We start from the raw sequence: 17,820 nt of genomic DNA on the forward strand, positions 1-17,820 counted from the left end.
AGTCATGTGACATGCTGTCACACAGAACTCAAACACCAATTCTGACATTTATTGTATTGTATTGCTGATACTTCGTGATGATGCTCTAACATAATTTATTCTGAATAATGTATTATATGGTTTGTGGAATTGCTTCTGTCTCAATGTTTGCTATGTTTTCCCCCGAATGTTATTCACCTTTGAAAAATTATAACTGGCAATCTGACAGATAGACATTGACAGCTCTCTTAATTGACATGCAGCTTTCAAGATATACTGTATGTTGTATTGTGCTATGAGTTAAAGACTACTTCTGTGTTTCTTTTTATGGTTGTGCAAACAAACAGTTATAAAAGTTCATTAGTACTGTTGTGAGGACATTGTGTCTAGTCCTTGGTGGCATGTTTGAAGGTTAAAACTTGGTTTGTGGTTAGGGTAACACTAGGGATGCAACAGATCATAAAACTCACAGTTTGGATCATATCATAGATTATGAGTCACATTTTTCAGATTAACTACACCAGTAGTTACACCAGTCAAGACAATATCAGAACAGTAACTAAATTTTTCTTATTTATGAGAAAATAACAGATTGGCCATCAATGGAGGAAGGGAGGGAGAGGGAGGTCTGGGCATCTTTACTGAGACTACTGTCCCCAAGAGCTGGCTCTGGATAAGTAGAAGAGAATGGATGGATGGATGGATGGATGGATGAAGGAGTTCTGAGTTAGAAAACTGGAATGGTTAAGATCAGACCAATTGAACATTAAGTAGGGATACACAATCCCTTGTATGTATCCCAATTATGTATTATGTAGTCTCAGCAAAGATGCCCAGAAATTCTGTACATAATCAACAGAATTGGTGACAAAGGCCAGCCATGGCAGAGTCCAACATGCACTGGAAATAAATCTGACTTAGCATCATTCCAGTTGTACAGGGACTGGACAGCCCGCAGCAGCGGGCCTTGGACCCCATATTCCCGGAGTACCTTGCCTTCTGCAAGTCCACAAAATATATGTGGACCATTTGGGCAAATTCCCATGACCACTCAAGGACCCTGGTGAGGGTATAGACCTGGTCCAGTGTTCCATGACCAGGACAAAAACCACATTGTTCCTCATGAATCCAAGATTCAACTCTCGACCAAATTCTCCTCTCCAATACCCTGGCGTAGACTTTGCCAGGGAGGCTGAGGACTGTGATCCCCCTGTAGTTGGAATACACTCTCTGATACCCCTTCTTAAAAAGAGGGATCAGCACCCTTGTTTGCCACTCCAGGGGCACTGTCCCAAACCTCCACGCAGTATTGTAGAGGCGTGTCTGCCAGGACAAGCCCACAACATTCAAAGCCTTGAGGAACTCAGAGGGGACCTCATCCACCCCTGCCACCTTGCCACTGTGCAGTTGTGACTGCCTCAGTGGGCGAGACTTTAATTATGGACAGTAACATCACTCAAATTCGGATTGAAGAAGACATTCCTCCCAATCACACACACACTGTAGTTGCCCACGTGAGTGTTGAAGTCCCCCAGCAGAATGATGTCCCCAGTTGGAGCACTTTCCTGTAGCCCTCCTAGAGACTTCAAGATAGCCTGGTACTTATTTGGTGCATAAGCACAAACAACAGCGAGAGCCGATCCCCAACTTGAAGGTGCAGGGATATAACCCTCTTAGTCATCGGGGTAAAATCCAACGTGTGGTGACTAAGCTAGGGGGCCTATTAACATGCCCATCCTAGTCCGCCATCTCTCACCTTGGGCAACTCCAGAGTGGAAGACAGTCCAGCCTTTTATCAAGGGTTTTGGTTCCAGAGCCTAGGCCATATGTGGAGGTGAGTCAAACTATTTCTAGTTGGTATCTCTCTACCTCCCATACAAGCTCAGGCTCCTTCCCTCACCAGCCGAGCCGTTTGGGCCACCGAGGGAACCGCCTTCAACCTCTGCCCAAACCACACTGCACCAGCCCCATATGGTCCCTCCTGCAGGTGGTGGGCCCACAGAAGTCTGGCCCCATGTCTTGTCTTCAGGCTATGCCCAACTGGGCCCAGAGGTCTAAAAATTTCTTTTTAATTTATTGATTTTATTAATGCTCCTTGGAAATATACATGTAAATACATTTTTCCATTGTTTTTTTCTTAGTGGGCATGTTTAAGGTGTAAGCCATTTTGATTTGAATAAGTAAATGTCAGCCATTCCATAATAAGGTACCATTATCAAAGTACAGTTGTACCGAAATACCTTGCTGTTCTTTCCCATTCCCCATTTTCCTGATGACTCTGGACCAACTTACTTGTTGTTGTTGGCTTTTTGCAATGCTCCACCTCTCAGTGAACACAAGCAGCAATTCTGCCAAAGAGTTAACATCAATCATCAATCAACAGTCCAGACAAATTTCTTGTTCATTGTTTTAACAAGCAGTATTCAAATAAAGGTCAACTTTATTTGCAGTCTTTGTCGAAATCGAAAGCTAGAAACTTTAATCTGTTAAACCCTGGGCCAAAACTTTGCACTCATCAGAAAACAGGCAAGACAATTCATAATATGACATTTATTTCTGCAATTCTTTCAGTAAGTTTTAGTGGTAGAGAAATAGGACTTCTACCGGTGCAATCTGCTTAGTGTTAGCTTTCAAACAGTGCATAGTTTGTTGCATTAGCATGTGTCACACTTATGTGGGTCAAACAGTTGTGGCTTTTGGCTGTATTGTACTGTAACTATAGCCATCTCCAGTGTAATACAACATAACAGTATAGCGTAGAGTGTTCTATCAAAAATGCAGGGTTTCTGCTAAGAGAACCTGTTAAATATAATGTGTATCCTATTCATTGTTTTCAGACAAACAAATGTTGTTTAACACTGGATATATGTTGAAAGCAACATTATGTGCAGTAAACTTGAAGATTATGGTAAAAACCATCAGTACTCGTTACAATGGCAAACTATGTCATAAAGCTGCCTTAGAACAGGTCCAGCACTAAAATGTACACTTACTTTAACCTTCTTAATAATCACTTTCAACAAACTCCACTCTATTGACACTACAGCCCCATCACCTACTGTATGTACACTTTTGACTTCTGAAATTTTTGAATTGTGAACAAGAGATGTAGATCAGTAGCAATACAAATAATAATAAATAATCCTTCCGAACTACCCAGAAGAATTAATAGCAGCATGTCTTCAAAAGTTCACTGACCTCAGCCATGGCATTGGCCTTACACCGTGCACATGACCATTCCTTGCTCACACTGGTTGGATCAACACCATAACAACCTGGAACACACATAAAGACGCAATCTGACACACAAGTATAATTTTATGATGAAGGGATCTCCCAGTGTGTGTTGCCACCAACAGACAAATTTAGTAAGTGAAGTTTTAAATGATTGTGCTATTATCAAATGCTACTAAATAATTCTATAGTAACACAAATCTGTGGTAATGACATATGAGAAAATGGCAGGAATTAAAATGGAGAAAATTTGATGTGTAAAGCTGACAGAGCTTTTGCAGACACACCATGATCACACACAATAGAGTGTTAGTGTACTGACTGGTGTGGACCCGGACACTGCACTGAACGCAGCTGATGAGGAGGCTGGTTCCATCTTCCTCTAGATGAGGTGTTATGGACTGCTTCTCACACTCTGAGTCCTCGTCCGTGGTGGTAGTGAAACACATCTCTGGTATCAGAGGTTTGGTTCGCATCCATCCATCAGTCACCATGACAGGACTGTCTATACTGTTTGCACACTCGGTCTGATATAGAAACATGAAGCTTGTAAAGAGTGTTTAGTACATGTTTTGTCATTGCAGTCATATCCTATTCTAAACATGGACTTTTCTTAAAGCTGCAACTCTTCTCTAGTCACAACTGCAGTTATGTCGGTGTTGTGTACATGTAGTCAACTCTTTATATATTGAATTCCTGACTTATTTTGTTTTCCTTGCAGACATTCAGACTACAATCCTTTATGATTTTTGTCATGCCTGAGATTAAATATGATGAGCTTAAATACTCATTAACAAAACACAATACTGATATTACAAACTCTAAAGCAATGGATCTAATTTTACATGCAGACACATAATTACTCAAAAGCTATAAAACCATAAAGAATAAACAAATAAAAAAATGAATAGTATAGTATAATTCACAACAAAACTGTATTAACACCTAGTGGATTATTTAGGTCAGCTTGTCCAGGAATTGCCAACGGTCACTACACTGCATTTATGTAAGGCTACAGTGTTTTATATACCATAACTGCAGAAAGAGGGAGGGCAATCTATTATTAACATGAAGGAAATAATTGAGTATTTGAAGGCTCACAATCAAACCACAACTGCTGCCAACACTCCTCACTACCCTACTGAATTAGCCACCCTGAAAATCGGTTCCTACTGTTACAGTAACATGACATGAGTCTTAAGCCTCATTTATGCTCCCCTTTCACATGTAAATAGGTTCGACCATTTCAAACGTTGTCAAACGTCACTGCCCACATACTCCCCATACATGCTTTACATTGGCATAGTTGTTAAGCAGTACAACCACTGGAAGGCAGTGTAGACATCAGAGTTCTGATAGACCTCTGGGTTCAGAGGTCAGGTTCAGACAATAACAAACATGGCAATGGAGTATATCTTGCTGGTCTGTGTGACCACTGAATACATGGTTTGTGGACGGAGAATTTTTGTCTGGTTATACCGATGCGAGAAATTGACGATGAGAATGTTCCGTCCGTGTCCGAATGCATATTTAACGTAGAGCATAAATGAGGCTTAAGAGGGAGATAGTCAAAAACTCACACCTTAATTTACAATCACCAATCAATCTGACATACATGTTTTAGGACTGTGAGAGGAACCTGGAGTACCTAGAGAGAACCCACGCAAGCATAGGGAGAACATGCAAACTCCACACAGAAAGGCCCCTGCCGAGTTTCGAACCAGAAACCTTCTTGCTCTGAGGCAACAGTGCTAAACAATAAGCTACTGTGCTGCTCCTGATAAAAACTCAGGCCTACATTTTCCATAATGTGTCTTTCTGTTTCTCCACAGCACCTGCTGGTCTCCACAGGTCCTTGTTTCTATGTTAGTACAACAGATGTGTAGTAAAGGGGTGAAAGGGGTCTGTTTTGGTGCAGATTACCTGCTGGTATGTGTGGAACAACATGCAGATGCAGCAGTATGGAGGTTTGGAGCCAATGCGCTGGTTGTACTCCCTCTCTTTTTTCAGGTTAGGAGGTCTGCTCTGCCATAAGTGAGCCAGAGGTTTAGCCCAGCTCTCCCCTTCCAGACCACCCTCTTCTCCTGGGGGGAGCTCCACTGGAGCCTCTGAGGCACAACAGCAAGGTCAAAATATGCTAGATTTCAAGCAATATAATATTTTCTATGGCTGCTGACAATGCAGATTTTTAGAAATGAGGGCAGTCATTGATTGGGTTGATTTATAATGCCAATTTTCTTTTATTAGTTATTCACATTTTCTGTCTAAGAGTCGGGGCAATTCTGGTATCAGACTTTTAGGGGTGCTCAGCTCCTAAGCAGAAAGTGACATTTATACAATACTTTATGCCCAGTGCTCTTTGTGTTGACTCAATCCTCCCCCCTTCGCTTCCTCTCTATCCTTTTCTCTTCCTCTTTGTGCTGTCGAACCAATTAGCAAACTTAACATCCAATCAAAGAATCTATAATCTAATCACATGTATAAGATGATCCATAACATTTTATGACACTAATGTATATTGGGTTGCTATGGGCAATGCAGTGAGGTAATGCCATTATGAAACTTGGCTTATCTTAAAGAGAGAAAGGTGAGAAATAATTTACTTATCAATGAAAGAACAGATTTCTGATTAGTGAGAATTTCCCCAATGCTTCAATACACTGCCCATCAATATACTGTAAATATATTTCCCTGTGTAATTACATAAAAAAAAAAATATGTGTAATTTCATCATAAAAACAGTATGTGACTTAGCAGTGGTTCTAATTAGTCCTGTGCTTATGTTGGTGTATGCAAATTAGCCATGTGGAGGGAAGTTAACCTTATATTTAATGAAAACATAAAACTGAATTTCTGTTAATTTGTTAATGAAGAAGGATTGCGATGCTTTATAATAGCGCACACTATCACTATTTCATCTCCACTTAAACTAATAAAGTGCATCAGTTAGCTCAATACCTGACAAGTGTGGAACTAGTCAGCTAATGTTCAATAATATATGCACCATGGAATACTAACCACACACTTTATAAGTCACTGTAATACTGACCCAGTGTTCACAGTCAGAACAGTCAACAATTGTATTTGCTGAGGTTAACTTGGAGTTTTAATGTCCGCCATAAAATCTACCGCTACCTTCTTCTATGTTGCTTTTACATGCATGGCGAATCACAAAACAAGTCTGCAAAATTAACAAGTCTGCAAAATATACTGTTAGTTAATAATTTGTTATTATTATTGATGTTAGTTAATAATAGGTAATTATTATCAATGTTAGTTAATAATAGGACATTATTATTGATCATTATTATTTTTTAGGGGTGCTGAGACAAAATGTACAGTAGGTTTGTTTGAGCACCCCCCTAAAAACAGTCTGAATCTCCCCCGCTAAAATTCACATTTTATATCTAACAAATTAAATATATTTAGCTTTGAAAAATTAAAATTTAAGCCCTGCTGTTTTTTCCCCATGACATTCTTCTTTTTACTCTTCCAAAACTTAGTTAGCCTCCACTCAGCTGATTTTAAGATGGTGCAGCATGCTGCTTGTTACTGTCTATGTGACAGACCTTCATCACTCATGCCATCCTTTATGAGGGGATGGTGCCTTGGCAGCTGTCCCAGATCACTCTGTGGCTCTCTTTCTCCGGCCACATCTTCTGCCACCTGCTGGAAAGAAATAACTTCTGTTAGCATCTCTATCAACATACTGATTTTGATTATGCATAAATACCTACAGTAAATGAGGAACCCTACAGGTAATGTGTCACAGTGAATATGCAACATCTTGATTTTGTGTCAGTGGAGTGAATTACTGCAATTTGTTGGGAACCCTACAGAACCTTGTGAAAACATTGCACCACTGTGAAGTTGGATTCCCCAAACCCCCCACAATCAGGATACAAATACAATGAGCCAACTACAAAGAGGTACAAACTTAGTGGTGTCAGTCAAATTATATTTTCAGTTGAGTCTAAAAAGAATTTATTCATTCATTATCTATACCCACTGAGGGTCACTGGGATCTGCTAGAGCCTATCTTAGCTCTCTCTGGGTGAAAGGCAAACCCTGGACAGGTGACCAGTCCATCACAGGGAGTCTAAAAGTCAGCATCATTAAAAAAAGAAAGGATGATGTAACCCTAATAGACTTGAGATGCAAACTAGTGACTAGTGAAGAGATGAACATGGATAAACCTATCTATAAAGTTGATTTAAACTATTCCTCCACCAACACACACAGTAACCCTTGTGGAACAATGCACAACAGCAACACTGGTGACAAAACAATGAAACAGTAAACAGTGTGTCCACTTACTGCTTTGCCAAGATGTCTGCTGTATGTCTCATCGCTAACCTCACCCTTCTCCTCCTTGGGCAAGGGTTCTCCCTCTCCATAGTCTCCTTTTGCATAGCTGTGTACATGCAGGACGTCTGCAGGGCTTAGCGTCCTCTGAAACAGTTTATGTGCTGGGCTGCAACTGCTGCCCAGCTGAGACTCCTCACTGCCACCTGCCTCCTCTGAGCACAGAGCCACCACCTGGCCCTCAGCAGGCTCAGGAGGACAAACATCTAGAGCCAGCATGGTGTCTTTCTCTTTTTTTGATGGGCTTCGTCTATTCGAAATTTTCTTAGTGCTGGCTTTGGACTGAGATTTAGATTGTGGCTTGATGTCTTTCTCTTTCTTAGGCTTGACTTTCAAAGTTTCTGAAAGAATAATAAAGAAAATGTATATATAATTGGAATGGGTGATCTCACTAGCCTCTACAGTTTGTTATACTCTCTGACCAAATAATTATTGTGGAAAGCACAAAACATTCATTCTAGACCTTGCAAGCTGTTATTGTTCATCCATTCATCTAACTTTTTTTACATAATTTGATCATCAGGAATTATCCTCCATTTTGCTCTGATATTGACTGTTATTTAGACATAAATATTGTATTGGATCTCAGAATAAAAGCTTCTGTCATAGTCAGAATATACTGTACTTAATAGTAGAACCTAAATGAAATTTGATAACAGGACTATTAGTGGTTCTGCAGGATACATTGTTATAGTGAGTAGAAAAAAATACTTCTTGGTTTCATAATCTACTTCAAGTTAGTAGGTTTTCACTCAACACAAAATGGTTAAAAACAAACACAGATTTCTGCTAGCTGTGCAGCACCTTTTTCTGGTTTGGCAGCAACCTTAGTAGCAGGCTCCTTGTGTGACAGCTTGGCCTTCTTTTGGTCCACCTCCTCAGCTTCCTTCACAGCCAGCTCTGGTTTGACATCGTCAGCACCTTCAAGTTGGTGCTTTTTCCCTGTATGTTGTGTTGGACTAATGTATGGGAAATATAAGTAAAGACATTACCAACAGCACTGAAAGAGAAACACAGTGTCTGCATTAACTTATGAAGGTAAAGCCACAAATCTGGGTGAAGAAGTATTTACTACATATGTTCAGTATGTGATGAGTACTTCACAGTGGACTAATTGACTGATGGACTAATAACTCCAGACCTGATGTCCTCCTGAACAGGAATAGTGCGCTCCTTAGATTCAGCTTCCTTTGGATTTTCTTTTGAAGGTTCGGTCTTGTCTTCTTTCAGAAACTCAGCAGCTTCTGGTGTGGGTTTGGAGTGGTCAATGGTAGTATTGTCTTTTCCTGCCTTCCATAACATGTAACGGTCAGGCTGAAACTTGCGTACAAACACATCCATGGAGATCTTTACCATGTCCTGACGACACGAGCACTGGGAAGAAAACACAGACCAACATTTCAGTCCAGCTTTGAGCTGTGGTAGTCAGAGCAGTACAAAAACAATGCTTTCAGATCAGTTGCATTCATTGCTGGGGTTGATTATATTGGAATTATTTTTAATTTTTACTGTGAGACTGCACATAAAACTTTAAGTACCTTATTTTCTGGACTATAAGCCACACTTTTTTTTTTTTTTTTTTTAACTCCTCTGTCTTGTAGCGCAACCTATATAGTGAAGTGACTTATATGTCTACATCTACAGTCATTGTGTCGAGCAGTCACTAGCATTAGATGACATTGACACTGGATACGTAGAAACACTTATGTTCATGCTAAACTCTAACACAACTGAAAATGCCACCCAAAAGAAAGAGCTATGCTGCAGACTTCAAAGTGGAAGTAATAAAGTATGCAGCTGAAACAAAGTTTGAAGTGAGTGCCAGGATTCAGACAACCAAAGAGCACGTCTGCTTGTTGTTATGCCTAGCCTACATTCATTGTTTTAGTCAGAAAACTGACTTCTGTGATGGAGGATCAGATATTTTGGCAGTATGTACATACATACATATACACAGCAAAATAACCAGTGTTAAATCAACAATTAAAACACATACATACATATAAAAACATATAAAAACACATACAATGGCTTTTACAACCACTGTAAGAGATACAGCTACAGCCAAATTTCTTCAAAACAAGCTGTTTCAACTCTGTAGACAGTCTCTGTGCACTCATCTCACAACAGCTGCACAGAGACCAGTTTATTGTTTATTCAGCACTGAGGATGGCTGAGTTTCATAAAGTTTAACTTGTAGCTTGCTGTCTATCTTATTACAGGTGGAAAATGAATATTTGTCTAACTTTACTGCAGTGCTGCAGACTGTGAGGGAAACTTTAATATATATAAGATGCCACCTTTGTTTCTGCACAGACAGCCTCCCTCTGTGAACTCAACAAAGACCCCTGATGTGTGCTTCAGCAGGGGGTTGCAAGCAGGAAGACAAAGCTAGCCACACAGACTTTCTAATTACCTTGTTGACCATTTGCCTGAATAAGCACTTTTTACATGTTGTTTAACTCAAATATTTAATGGTTTCCTACAGGAAAGTAGTGCAGTGCAGTCTTGGTCAATCAAATCGACTCGTCCGGACATACTGCCCGTGTTTCTGCCGCTTGCCTATTAAACATGCCATCCTGTACATTGTAATCAGCCTGTTCTTACACTTTTGCCACGACACAGACCTGAGATGCACAGTGGATGAGAATCATTGAAAGTGCAGGGGTGTGTTATATTATAGCTGTCTGATGCTTCATCAGGCAATAAACTGAAAATGTGTTTTAATTTATGAATAAAATTGCAAAATGTTTCTTTAAAGTACAGACAGATCGTGAAACCCAACATAAGATTAAAAGCAGACTGAAACAGTATAACTAAATTACACAATATAATAAGGTTTTTAAACTTCGTTTGAAAATGAAGGGAGCAACAAAAAAAAAGGGATTTCTGTGATTGTTAACCCCAATCTGTAATGTATAACTCAGACAGGGTAAAAACAGGTCGACCTATGATCTACAGAGCTGAACTATGAACACTTTAGTTAATGGTGGAAAATCTATGAGCAGTGTTGCACTCCCTCCCAGCTGCAGGGCTAACATTTAATTAATTATTTTTTAAATTGAATATCTTACAATAAATGTTTGGGAAGAATTTAAGCTGAGTTGGGCAAACATTTACTGTATGGCCTGTTTTCTTATACATGATCCCACCCCTACTTGTTAGTGTTAAATGAACATTCTCAGAGTTTAACACTGGCGATTTTGCTGTGCAAGGGGTGTAATTTTTAAGTGACTATACTGACTCTGGCCATGTACATTGTCCTGAGAACTAAAACAATACAAGGCTGGGAGTTTTAATTCAGATGTAAATGCAGTCATCAAAAAGTATTAACACCACTATCGATCTGCTGTATAGTTCATGTCTGTTTATATATCAGCCAGTCAAAATTAACACAAGAGCTCATTACACAGATGAGGCTGTCTTAATATCGTACATGCCTAACTTTCCCTGGTAGTGTACATGCACACACATTTAGCATAGTGCAAAAGCTGTCAATCAGACTAAACTATAGGAACACAGTAGAAGACTGCCATGAATTCAAACATTAAACTAAAAGAAAATGCATGTGATTGCTGAAAGCAAACTAGCATCACTACTTGTAGCTGTTGCAGTTGTTGCAGCTGTTACAGCTGGGAGGTTCCACATGTTGATCAATTCAGAAGTTGGACCATATTCAAGATTGTCAGACACCAAATATATCAGAATTTTAAAGAACTGCAACCTTCTACATACACACGTGATGGCGCTGTAGGGATCACGTTACAGAATTTGAAGCATTTCATCATGACATACCTGCATACCGAGTTTCATGTCTTTATGTTCAGTTAACATTGAGATCAGCATTTTAAAGACTGCCAAATAATTTCTTTGAACTCGCCAGCAAGTGGCACTATAATATCCAGTTTCTGTATACTTTACACCCATTCATGGAGAATGTCAGTGGCAACAATGTTTACACTGAATATTCTGTAATATGTTTGCACTAGTAAGCCTAGCTCTAGATTCAACAGTTGTAGTTATGTAAGTACCACATGGAGATGTGACAACTAATTTTTTACAACTGTGGCCATTATAGTTTTTGAGATATAAAGGTTAAAATATAAGCCCTGCTTGTAGCGCCCCCTAGTGGAGAATCTCCATGAAACCCTACAGGATTGCTGAGAGTAGTATCCTGCAACTACCTACCAGGGTTTGAGATGCATGGCTCATTGCATTCAGGAATTATGCCAATGAAATTCCAAACACCCGCCCACTTAATATCAAATGACCAATAACAAAACAACGGTAAGGAATTTTACACAGAGGCTGAAACCACTGTTTTCAGGGTTGTCCAAATAGAATATGTACCAATTAGTAAGACATTTGCATGAACTATGCAGAAAAGGGACATTCAAGCAAACAAAGTAACTACCATTAAACCCATTATTCTGTTCCAAATGATCAGGTGTGAAAGTCATGTTAGTCTTCTTTTGGTGATTGTCACTTAGTGCTTCCAAGCAAGGTATTACCAAAATAGTGTGACACCACGAACTGTGTTCTCTGTGCATGTAGCAACATTTTGTAGCTAAACACCACTAGATAAACTTGGTTGGAGCCTTTGAATGTGATTAATCAGTAGGTTAATATTCACACTTGTCTATGTGTACCAGTGTTGCCTGTTTGCCGTAATCAATCCATCGCTGGGTGGCAAAATTGGTCGACTCAGCACAGTTGAAGCCATGGTTAAAACCAGCATGATAGCCAAATGGGAAGGTCACAATGAACTGCCCAGCCTCCTGGGTGACCTGAATTTAAAAAAAAAAAAAAAAAAAGACACACAGAAATACAAGGGCTAATATTCCGTTCTTGTAAAACCTACAGTACAGATATCTTTCATTTTCCGTCATAATATTATGAAGTCAACAAATGTAAATAAATGATCACCTTTTCAAATGGTATGCCATATTTTTTCAGGATTGAGGGTGAAATTAAAGTCATCTTGTGGCGCAGGAAGGCTTCACAACTTTGAGCATTCCCTGGGAAGAAACCTGGGAATACAGAAAATGAATGTTACTGCATATGACCATTCCAGTTGTCTTAATGTATTTTAATTTAAATGACTGAATGGGATATGTACACATAATTACAGTTGATATACATCCCAGTACAGAGGTACAGTAAACAGTATAGAGGTTTGCTGAAAGCAGTTTTGATTTCCTATTTTGAAACTACTCTGCAGAACAAGCTGAGACTTGTAGCCCCAATTATTCAATATTTGAGAAGGCAACCAAAAGCAACAGCATAAATTGGTTTTCATAGAAAAGTAGGACAAATGCAATGAGTGATTGCTGTGAGAAATTAAATTACAGTTATAGACTTTGGCAAGAACCTGCCACATACCCTTTGCAAGTCGTTCCAATCTTTTCCCATGCTCTGGTGGGACAACATACCTGAGAAGTAACAGAAGTGCAAATATCTCAAATAGAATAACTTTTAGGTTGACATTTGGATTTTTAAAACAGTCTATAAACCATGTCCTAAGTGTCTCAGCAATTGTACCAGGACTTGGGTTCTCCAAAGTGCAGGTAGTTGATGCTGTATAGATCCATGTCCTCAGTGTGCCATGCAAAGGCACTCTTCCACATCCCAAAATAGAGGTATGGTGTATTGACTCCTTTGATCTTGATCGCACCCTCGTCCTCCACAGTGTCCAGAATGGTGCTGAGATGGCCAATGTTCCATTCAGTCACATTCTACAAAGGTTGGATTCAGCAAAGAAGCAGTGATGTAAAACTGTAACATGTAGCAATCTAAACTGATCGGAAAAATTAAAAGTTTTAATTGAATGAGAAGCAAGCTCCAGTTGGTGGCATTATCCAACTTACAGTGGGTACGGAAAGTATTCAGACCCCTTTAAATTTTTCACTCTTTGTGTCATTGCAGCCATTTGCCAAAATCAAAAAAGTTCATTTTATTTCTCATTAATGTACACTCAGCACCCCATCTTGACAGAAAAAAACAGAAATATAGAAATTTTTGCAACTTTATTAAAAAAGAAAAACTGAAGATGGGGTGCTGAGTGTACATTAATGAGAAATAAAATGAACTTTTTTGATTTTGGCAAATGGCTGCAATGACACAAAGAGTGAAAAATTTAAAGGGGTCTGAATACTTTCCGTACCCACTGTATTACTACTCACTGGATCATACAATGTTCCACTGACATCGGCCCCATAAAGCGGTGGGTTGAAGGTCAGATTCTTCCAAAACTTCCTCTCCAATTCGTCAAAATCTGCATATCTGGGATTGCAGAACCTGAGATGAAAAATGTCAGATATTCAGTGAGTACTATCTGAAGTCCTCTGAGACAGCATGTTTCATAGTGACAACACTTACAGGCTACATCACATACTATACAGGTTTTTTGCATTTTAATATTGTGGTCACGATGTAAAACATTTACCTGCCAGCTGTTCTCTAATCTCACTATACAAGCTTACTTGTCCATGCTGGAGGTCTTGCGGAACTCATGGACAGTCATTGGTTTCTTCTGGATGTTGTACTGTGTGAACAGTCCTGACTGGCCTGTCACTACCTGCTGAATAGGAGCAGGAATCACCAAGTCGTCGATATCATCATATGTGTGTCTAGGTTTCCAACCTTTAGGTGGAATAACCTGAAAGAATAGAACAGAAACTTTATGTCCAATAAACAGCTGGTGTTTGGCTAATTCTGTTTTCAATGAGTCAGGTAACTGCAAATGTCCATTCACGTTAATGACAAACCAGACTAACTTTTGCCATTCCAGCTTTGTGTGCTCCTTGTGACTCCATATAGGCAATGTACCGGCTGAAGTCCTTGAAGTCCTCCTTGGAGGGGGTGAATGTCATTATCCTGGAGGCTACACCTTGGGCCGGCATGTCTGTAGTCATCTTGGAATTTTTACTTTGATCTTAACACTGATTACAAACATGGGCATTAGTATGAAAACATCTAAGCTACATTTCTGACAGTTACATGTCTGACAAAGTCTGGCTCACTTTAATCTTAAATCTTTTCAGCCTCTGGCCCAATCTACACCACATCTGTGCTGTCACTTGACAGTATCAGGCTGTGGAAATTGTATTCTATTCTCTCCATTCAGACCACATTAGAACAAGCTCACATTCCATCATACATCTACATACATTCTATCACACTGATTTCTCAAATTTCATCTACATTTACAAGTAAATTTAAGCTGGTTCACGATTCATAAAACCTTTATTGTATTTGTAAAAATGGGGGAAAAAAAAGGTATTTTTCTCAGTTTCTCTCATTTCCAAATCACACACCTCTAGGACCTGGCCAAAAATAATTTCCACACTTTCAGATATATGATACTGTATTTGTATTATATAAACAAAATTAGCAAAACTGTATCCCTACACTGATGTATTACAAAATACATGTGATGTGCATTACATCTTTTCTTGTACAGTTAACAACTAAAGAAGATGCAGAACTTTTATCGAGGAGTAACCTATGTACTGTAAACTTTGGCTTAACGGACTTTATCCAATCACAGAGCTCGTTGCTGGTAAAGTCCAGTCTGATTCTGATCCGCGTTTTATGATTGGATAAATACCACCTCCGTCACACACCGTAGCTCACTGACAGCCCTGCTGCTCGGAAAAAAATATTTTGCTACCCTGTTAGCTAACATGCTAACTGCAAGATAGGTTGTTCTGGGTTTCAGGGATCAAAAGTGTAGTCAACAATAACTAAACCACTGTAGTATTGAGGAATAAACGACAATCAACATGTACAAACAGCTCGAGTCATGATATCAAACCGGAAGACAATTTAGTGAAAGCCGAAGCAACCAATAAGTGCATAGCGGACTCCGATCTGACAGCTGCCCCCCGCTCCCAGCTAATCTAATAGCAAACGCGGCTTCTTGCTGGCCGTCACTTTCTTGTGCACTAACTTAAATTTACTCCTATTTTCCAATAAATGAACCTATTCTAAAGTGTGAGACATTCACTTAGCCACGCTGAAATGCAGAGTTGTTTTGTTTTTCTCAGATCACAGGTAGTAGAGTAGAAATACAGACATCATCAGTCCGGATAGGAAAGACAGTCCTCCATTATTCCAGCGACGCATGCTCAGTGTGTGTTTGTTTACATATAGTTCAGAGAGGAGGAGCTTCCGGTATCTCTCACCCAACCACAACACCTCAAATGCTGTCACTCTCATAGAGATGACAAACACGCAACTACAGTGGCCCTAAAAGCTCAATGCGCTGCAAAATGAGAAACACAACCAATACAAAACGCAATGCCAAATGAGAAAACACAAGCAAATGCAAAACGCACTGCAAAAACAGAAAACACAACCAAATACATTGCAAAAGGAGAAAACACAATCAAATACATAAACCTGCTGCAAACAGCACAGATGACAGCAGAAATGTTTCCAGGAGGACCTTAATCTAGACACCATGTGACTGTCACCCCTGACATTTTCTCTTGTCATGACAGGAAAAACACACTGACAAACTACTGATGAATCAGCGTCCTAGGAGAGCAAAGGTTTATCATACAACATCATATTGCAACGTTACTAACAAAAGTTATAGTCAGCTAACATTAACTGTTTTAGTCAGTGTGTGGATTTCATCAGCATACAATCAGTAGGCTAATAATTAGTAAAATGCTAATGCTAATTTAGATTAAAAGCAAATATCAATATATCAATTGAAAGTTAAAATAAACAATCATAAACTTAAGCTACTTCATTTTTTGACCCACTACGATTGTCTGGTTCAGTCTGGGAACTTTCTGCATCACAATCCATCACAGTAATTGTCTGCAATGTCTCCAGGGGACTCTAAAAAGTGACGAACATGGAGTCTAGATTAACGTCCTCCTGGAAACATTTTTGTGCTACTAGCAGTGAATTTCTGAATTTGGTTGTTTTCTCTTTTTGCAGTGATTTGTGTATTTGGTTGCATTTTCTCTTTTTGCAGCACGTTTTGGATTTGGTTGTGTTTTCTGTTTTTGCAGGACATTGAGCTCTCCAGACCACTGTATTTTATTGTATCAAAGGTTCCTTTATCAAACTATTTATTTACTCATAGAGCACACACACACACACACACACATATATATGTGTGTACACATATATGTATAGAAAAAGAGAAGGCTGACATTTTACTTATGTTGAAGTGTGCTTATGCAAAAGATTTGTTCCAGTACTGCACTTACAACACTGATGTCAATTACAGCATTGTTGGTTGTGAGAATGTCTTGTAATTATGCAGCTGTTGTGAATGTTAATAAAACTCCAGCAGGTGTGAAACACTTAGAATCTGAGACACCACTTAACTGGCACTTAAAGAAAGAAAAATGATGCAAGGAGAGAAGAATGCATGCTTTAGATTAAGTTGCAGGTCTGCATTTTTAAATAATTTATCCTGCTCAAAGTACAGAGTGCTGGTCCATTGAATGTCACCAAACACCTGATTTTCAGAGAAATTAAGAAATGAAAGAAATACACCACTGTTATATGAAAAAAAAACTATTTCAACTTTATTAACATCAATGTTTCCAATACATTTTTCTCTTTTTATTAAGAAATACAAAATAAATGTATACAACAGATAGAAACCCAATAGCACATCCTTTATAACCACCCAAAGCCACTTCACTTGTCATCTGTCATCTCAACCAGTAAAAATCACAGAAATCCACCGCTGAACTCTGGTAATGCTCTGAGTTTCAGGCCTGTCTGTTTGCAACACAGTGATAAAGTATTTGAGCTGTAATATACTATGAATGGGGATCCAATGTATCTGCTTGCATGTCATGTCTGTTAAAAGACATCTATGCAGGTGAAAGGTACAAGTTATATGTCTGCAAATGTCCAAAAAGTGTAGCGATCAAAATCACGTAGACTTGAACTTGGACATTGCATTTTCAGCTAGGTTAACTTTAAATAAAACCAAAACCATAATATTAAAAGATCAGGTTGCTGATAACAACCTACAATATGGATGTGTGGCTTTGTCTAATTTAAAGCAATTGTGTCTTCAGTAGAAACCTGAGAGCCACAGACAGATGTCAGAAAGTACTGAGAAGGACTAACACATTGCTGGTTTAGATCATTTCTTGGGTTTCGCTGACAAAAGAAAAAATATTGGGACTTTAACGCAACATGGAACTTCCATGCCATGGACAAATGTGATTAAATGCGTTATTATTTCTGTAATTAATTATT

The 17,820-nt window shown here is 39.0% G+C and overlaps 1 protein-coding gene across 3 annotated transcripts in view; it reads right to left on the minus strand.

Moving 5' to 3' along the window:
- kdm4aa (lysine (K)-specific demethylase 4A, genome duplicate a) overlaps positions 1-15,708 on the minus strand; it is a 28,394-nt gene extending 12,686 nt beyond the window's left edge. For 2 of the 3 annotated variants that reach the window (XM_026323079.1, XM_026323080.1), the window contains exons 1-15: positions 14,355-14,492; positions 14,061-14,236; positions 13,761-13,875; positions 13,120-13,313; positions 12,961-13,010; positions 12,505-12,608; positions 12,228-12,365; positions 8,720-8,952; positions 8,383-8,537; positions 7,531-7,919; positions 6,783-6,882; positions 5,137-5,321; positions 3,536-3,740; positions 3,178-3,254; positions 2,272-2,327 (exon numbers count right to left, since the gene is read on the minus strand). In XM_026323079.1, the coding sequence (XP_026178864.1) occupies positions 2,272-2,327; positions 3,178-3,254; positions 3,536-3,740; positions 5,137-5,321; positions 6,783-6,882; positions 7,531-7,919; positions 8,383-8,537; positions 8,720-8,952; positions 12,228-12,365; positions 12,505-12,608; positions 12,961-13,010; positions 13,120-13,313; positions 13,761-13,875; positions 14,061-14,236; positions 14,355-14,492 (2,315 nt within the window). Of the gene's footprint in view, positions 1-2,271; positions 2,328-3,177; positions 3,255-3,535; positions 3,741-5,136; positions 5,322-6,782; positions 6,883-7,530; positions 7,920-8,382; positions 8,538-8,719; positions 8,953-12,227; positions 12,366-12,504; positions 12,609-12,960; positions 13,011-13,119; positions 13,314-13,760; positions 13,876-14,060; positions 14,237-14,354; positions 14,521-15,591 lie in introns of those variants that run through there. The other variant, XM_026323078.1, reaches the window with a different exon arrangement.
- Positions 15,709-17,820: the final 2,112 nt, after the last annotated feature.

This window comes from Mastacembelus armatus, chromosome 4 (genome assembly GCF_900324485.2).
Source record: "Mastacembelus armatus chromosome 4, fMasArm1.2, whole genome shotgun sequence".
Classification (NCBI taxonomy): domain Eukaryota; kingdom Metazoa; phylum Chordata; class Actinopteri; order Synbranchiformes; family Mastacembelidae; genus Mastacembelus; species Mastacembelus armatus.